This window comes from Belonocnema kinseyi, chromosome 2, assembly GCF_010883055.1.
Source record: "Belonocnema kinseyi isolate 2016_QV_RU_SX_M_011 chromosome 2, B_treatae_v1, whole genome shotgun sequence".
In the NCBI taxonomy this organism is placed as follows: Eukaryota; Metazoa; Arthropoda; class Insecta; order Hymenoptera; family Cynipidae; genus Belonocnema; species Belonocnema kinseyi.
Genome location: NC_046658.1, coordinates 12956521 through 12963420, shown reverse-complemented (window position 1 = coordinate 12963420; position 6900 = coordinate 12956521). Strand labels below are relative to the sequence as shown.

At 28.4% G+C, this 6900-nt stretch overlaps 1 protein-coding gene across 5 annotated transcripts in view; it reads left to right on the top strand.

The window, feature by feature from the left end:
- The window catches only part of LOC117167006 (transmembrane protein 43 homolog), a 71794-nt gene that overhangs the window by 20356 nt on the left and 44538 nt on the right, over positions 1-6900 (top strand). The window contains exon 2 of one of the 5 annotated variants that reach the window (XM_033351549.1): positions 4091-4320. The exons of 2 other annotated variants lie outside the window; for them this stretch is intronic. In XM_033351549.1, the coding sequence (XP_033207440.1) occupies positions 4267-4320 (54 nt within the window). In that variant the 5' untranslated portion in view covers positions 4091-4266. Of the gene's footprint in view, positions 1-3388; positions 3489-4090; positions 4321-6900 lie in introns of those variants that run through there. 2 more of the 5 variants (XM_033351553.1, XM_033351550.1) reach the window with 2 other exon arrangements.

Sequence of the window (6900 nt, the reverse complement as noted above, 5' to 3'; positions counted from 1 at the left end):
GAACACACACGACTTAAAACATATCGTTTTCAGCACTCCGAAATCGTAGATTATATTTTTGCTCTATATACATATATACAATAGTTGACATAATCCAACAATTATACTAAAAAAAATTCTCTTAAGATTATAATTCTTTATATTATAAACAAATTTTATAAACAAATGCAGTAATCAGGAATTTTTCCAACGAAAAATTCGTTTCTTACGATGTACATTTTTTTAAATTCGTAATTTTATGATATTTTCAGCAAAATTCATAATTTCTTTATTATTCTTATGACCTTTTAAACAAATTTAATAAACAAATTCATTATTCGGGCATTTGTCGGCAGAAAAATTCGGGTTTTTCAATGCCAGTCTTTTCAGATGGGAGCTTGATGGGAATTTCAGCAACATTCTTAATAAGTTGAGAAATTTTATTATTTCTTTAAAAAAATTTGATGAAAAAATGCATTAATCAGGCATTTGTCTACAGAAAAATCCTCTTTTTTCTACGTCAACAGTTTAAATTAGGATATCGACAAAAATAGATTTTCCATCGACAGATGCTCGAATAATGCATTTTTTTATTAAATTTGTTTTTTAAAAAATATAAAGTTTATCAACCAATTATGAATTTCGCTGAAATCATCATGAACTTGCCAATTAAGGAGACTGAAATTGAAAAAAAATTAATTTTTCTGTCCACAGATGCCCGAATAATGCATTTGTTTGTTAAATTTGATTTTAAAAGTCATCAAATTTGTCAACTCATCATGAAAGTTGCCGAATTTATTAGGAAGATCCCAACTAAAGTCTGATATCGAAACAAAAAATAATTTTTCCGTCGACAGATGCCCCAATAATGCATTTTTTTTATTAAATTTGTTTTTAAAAAATCATAAAATTGATCAAGAAATTATGAATTTTGCTGAAATTGCCATGAAGTTCCCAACTGAAAAGACTGCCATTGAAAAAAAAACGAATTTTTCTCTCGACAAACGCCCGAATAATGCATTTGTTTCTTAAATTTGTTTAAAAAATCATAAGTTTAATCAACAAATTATGAATTATGCTAAAATTATGATAAATTTCGTAATTGAAAAAAATGGTCATTAATGAGAGAATGCACACACTTAATAAGTTTTCTTTGCTTAAAAATGATAAAATGATAAATTGAAAAAGTTGCTGTAAGATTTATATTGGTGAGATGGTAGGAGATTAAAAACTCGTATTTATAAACACAAACGGGATTGTGAATTAAGCAATCAAAATACTGGCTTGTCACAATATACATGGCAATTTGATCACTATTTTGATTTTGAGATTAATAATATAAAAATGTTAGCTCGTGAAAACAATACTCAAAAAAGGAAAGTATTAGAGCCTGTTTTCATAAGTAAATTTATTCAAAATTCCATCAATTTGAAAACTCAAATATTAAATGTAAATAAAATTTATTAGACTATTTTCTAAAAAATGATTTATATATAAATTATTAAATAAAATTAAAAAAAATTTTCATTCAATTTACTTTAACGCACTTTTCATTAAATTCTCCATTTTCAAATCGGCCTTTCTTAATTACTCATAGAAAATTGACTTCATTACTTATGTATTCGTTAGTTCATGTTTGTCCTCCTAAACAATAAGTAACTGTTGCCGTTATAATTGATTTTGAAATGTAGTGAATATTATATAGTTTGGAGCCTATTTTAATTTTGAGGCTTCAAATTTTAAAGTTTTTGTGTGTTTTTCTTATATATAAAAAAGGACACTTCAAATTATGTATACAAAAAAAATTTAAACTTCTAACAATTAGCTAATTTGGCTCACTTTAAAATTATGCTCGTTTGTAAGGATTAAAGCACAATTGAAATGTCTTGTTTTTGGATTTTAATATCAAAATTGACAGATAAATTTGTACACAATACAATTTTTAGAATAAAATTTGTTAATTCTTACCAATGTATTACATATTGTAAAAAAATTAAATTAGGTGATGCATTACCTTGAAGAAGACCTGCAACTAGGTTGAAACGTACGTCGGTTATATCAATTAAAATTGACGAATAAAGATTCATTGACATCCGAATCCATTGTTATTTATATTGGACCGTATGACCAGAATAAAACGCATTCTCTCATTAATGATAATAACGGTCGAAGAAATTTCACAGTGTGGATAAACTCCAATCACTGAATTCTTAATAAAAATGGTTATGGAAAAGAAGGAATATTTTTTTCGAAAATATTTGATAATTGCATTTGTACATTAAATTTGTTTATAATATAGACAATTATAATCAGGAGAGAAATTTTTCTACATAATATTGTTTTTTTTTTCAATTTCTTACAACATAACTTGAAAAACGTGTATTTATGGAAAATCGTAGAAAAAATTTGTTCAATAAATAATTTGTTGATAACAAATTTTTTGTATATTGTCTAATATTGAGATATCTTTAACTAATGCTATTTTATGCACCTTCAGCGATTTCAACTAATTTCCTGTTATTGATGAGCACCGGGAACGTCAAATAGAAAATGACCATTTTTTCGTCATATCTGTTTATTTATAAAAAAATTGAAAATCCAATTGAAAAATTAGGCTGCACGACTCTCTTAGAAATCTTATTAGCTTTTTTTCCAAATTTTTTTGTCGAAATTGGTGAAGATTTGTGGGCTGTACGTTGTTCTGAACCAAACAAGTCGTTTTTCTTCCCCATGTGCGGAACTCCTTTAGGTACGAAACCAAAAACTTTTTTTGCTTAATAATCTTGTATGGCATTCAAAAAGAAACATTTTTCTGCTCTTGACTTTTTTTCATATCGTGCGTTATTTGGCTTAAAATGTTGATTTCCATGTGTTTTTTGGAATTTTGTAAATGCTATAACTCTGATAAATTTTAGTTCAAAAAAGTCATTAGGATAAATTGTTTGTCTGTTTGTATACTATGAATATCCGTACAGAAAATTATTGAATTTCGAAAAAAGTGGTCTCAAAAATTTTCAAAATACGCTCACTTTTTGAATTTTTATCCAAAATAGCTGGCTAACGACCTTGACCTTTATTGTAGGACACTCGACGAGTATACCAAAGGCCAATTCAATTCGTCAATTCTTTCTAAAGTTATCGTGCTAACAAACTAAAAATCAACAGCCACATACACATTCGTCAAAACCTATTTTTCGGATTAAGGGGGTCTCAATACGTGGCCATTTGGAAAGAACGGGGGGGGGGGGGGGGGGGGGGGGGTCAAATTTTACACAAATCTAATACCTTCTCTTGATGAGAATGTAAAAATTCAGTGTTTTCAGAAACATTAAAGACTATTTTTACAAATAATAAGGCACATTTCCTCAATAATTTGAATATAATCTAATAGGGTTGTTTCGCGTTTCAGGCTATCTGCAGGCTCGATTGGAATAATTTGGTATCAGAGATAGAGAGATTTGGGTCCTTTTCAAGGTCCTTTTAGAGGTCCTTTTAAGAGTGATGCAACGGTAATATAACAGTCCTTTTGTATTCGTCACGCAACGGGCAGACAGAGTTATTTACAGTAGTGGCGGTCGCTAACCCGACTCTCCCTTTTTAAATTTTTCTTAAAATTATTAACATTTTATTTTGTTTAATTAATGAATTTTCTCATTATACTTATTTATATACTAACTTATATACTTATATACAATTTTCGATTTGAATTTAAAAAATGTTGTCTTTTTAGGCGTATCCCATTCCATTTACAGAAACGTTGTATTAATTCCAATTTTAAACATTAAAAAAAGTCAACTGTTTGAAATTCGTTGACTGACTAACAGCTGTTAGTGCATTTTTCAACAATTTATCGTTAAACTGGTCAAAAATTTGAATGAAAAAACGTCATTTTAGTACTCTTGAAACCCACATGTTTGAATGCTAAGAATCAACCAAAAATTTGACTGGCAGCTGCTGGGTGGTGCCAAAGTTGACTGGCAGGCTGTCAAACATGACTGTGATAGAAAAAATGTTTATATATATTTTTATGAGCTGTGTACAAAGAATAGTGCAATTTTTCAACTTCTTTGTACCAACTTTTAGTTCTTACACTGTGATAAGAATTTTTTAGATATATGGTACACTCGAGTCGCAGTATCGCGAACATTTAGCGCAGGTCCGCCCTCAATAGTGAGAATACATGATGGGACCCCACTTCTTCGACTATTTATTATGTTCAAATGTCAACTGTTTACATCCTGACAGTTTGTAGTGACAATTTGAATCGATATCATTAAAATAATTCAAATGAATAGAGCGAAGGAAACGTTGAAAGACACCACAAATATAAAAGCTGCCACCGTAAGTATCGAATGCATTTGATTATAAATTAAAATTAAAATTACAGCTAATTGTACATTTGATAAAGTCATTAAATGTAGGAATGAGTAGTGGGGCTGAAAATGTTATAGCGTCGTTGTCACTATCGGGGGAAAAACGTACTTAATAGCGGGAGTTCGCAGTACTGAATTTCACAGTACTGCGACTCGAATGTATTCCCATTAGCTGCGTAAAAGTGCATACATTGTATAAATTTTAGATATATTTTCATAAACTGTGTACAAAGAATAGTGCAGTTTTTTCAACTTCTTTGTTCCAACTTTAAGTTCTTGCACTGCGATAAGAATTTTTTGGATATATTCTCATGAGCTCTGGAATTTACTGCAAAATGATGTAGATGGACGAACAAAAATAAATATTCTTACATTATTATGGATCGTTTAAACCAAACTTCGCATGCGTTAAAATTCATATACGATAACCCTGAGTGTGCTTATTTTATCTTCCTTAACTGGTCATTAATGTCGGTTTCAAAAATAATGTTCTGATTTACTTTGTGTTTTCTTTCTATAAAGTTCTTGGCCCTGTGCTGAATTATTTACCTTAAGGGCATGCTCTTTGATGACTACGTGAACAAACCAGTCCCCGGTTATGAACATTTTTTTTGGTGTTCAACATGTCCAAAGGCAATGACAGTCATCACAGAGTGTCACCAATTCACCTTTTGTCAACTATTTTCAATTTTCTTATCATTTATCACATTTTTTTTAGGGATTTGTCACCTTTTTCTTCTATTTTGGGGGTTCTCATCTTTTTTGACCCTTTTTCAATGGAAAAAGTAACATTTTATTCAAAATTACAACTTGCACATCAAATACAGTTTTTATTACACTTTCCTAATCGACGAGTTTTGAACCAAATTATCGAATTTTCAAACGGAGGAGATTAAACTTTAACCAGGAAGAGTTGCATTTTCAAACATAATTTTTAATTTTTAATTTCAAAATATAAATATTTTACAAGCCACTTTAATTTTGAACCAAGGAAGACGAATTTTTAACTGAAAATATGAATTTTCTAACAAATGAGGATTTTTACACCAAAAGGATGGATTTTCTATCCAACAATACAAGTGTTCAATAAATCTGTTGAAATTTTGATAAAAAAAGATCACTTTTTAAGAAAATAGTTAAATTTTCAAGCAAATAGTAGAATTTCCACCCAAGACATGAATTTTTAGACAAAAGCTGATTTTTTTAGCAAATAGTTGAATTTGCGATACAAAAAAAAATGATTTTTCAAGTAAAAGAGAAATTTCAATCCAAAAAGGATGAATTATCGACAAAAAAATATGTCTTTTTAACAAAATAGTTGAATTCAGATTAACTCTGGAACACAAATATGATACTTTTTTGTTTTGTTTTTGATCAAAAAAACTTTCACTCAAAAAAGATCCATTTTGAACCAAATAATAGATTTTTGGAACCAAGAGATTAATTTTAAACAAGAAAAGGTGACTTTTTAAGAAACTAGTGAAATTTTCAATAAAATAAACTTTCAACGAATTTGTGCAGTTTTTAACTAAACACCAAAAATATAATATTAGACTTCAATAGAAATTATTAACTCTCTAATATAAAAAGTGAACTTGTAACAACTAAAAAGAAAAAATTTTCCACGAAAAGATAAATTTTCAATCAAAAAATATTAATTTTCTACAAAAGTATAATTTTTTGACCAAAAATGATGACTTTTTCAAAAAAAATCGTTGAATTTGTACAAAAAGTATGTTTTTTAAGTAAAATAGATTATTTCCTAAACAAAAATATAACAATAGACTTTTCGAATGATAGGAATTAATTTTCAATCAAAAAAGAGAAATTTTCAATAAAAAAATATGAATTTTTTACAAAAGTATAAATTTTCGACCAAAAACGATGAATTTTTCAAAACAATCGTTGAATTTTCACGAAAAGAATTTTTTTTTTAATTTAAAGAGACTATTTCTCAAACAAAAATACAATAATAGACTTTTTAAATAAAAACAATTAATTTTCAACTAAGAAAGGTGAATTTACCACTAAACAATATAAATATTCGACCAAAAACGATTACTTTTTAACAAAAGATTTTAATTTTCAACAACTCGTTCGATATTGTACTTACCTCGCGCTACGCGCTCGATCTTTCTGCAGAGACTTTTTGAAACTAAAGATGAAAGTATCTACAACAGTAATTTGGTAATCGTGAATTCTCTTTTTTTAAAGCTCCTTCGACTTAAACGAACACATTCTCATCACGTATCTCGTGCTTCCCACTCAAGCTTATCCCTAAAATTTCATTTCATTCCCATAAATGTATATTATTATAATTCGTAACTTGCATTGGTATTAAAATAGACGAAATTTCATTGTCCGTTTAAAAAATGCGCATTATTTTAAACAAATTTGGTTATTCAACGTTTTATTTCAACTTTTGTCAGCTTTCCATAAACTGAATTTGCTCATTTCCAATGTTTTCTTTATGATTTATACTTTACACATACGGTCTACTGAGCAGCCTTACCGGGTTTTAACTTCTAAATGATACACACACACACAA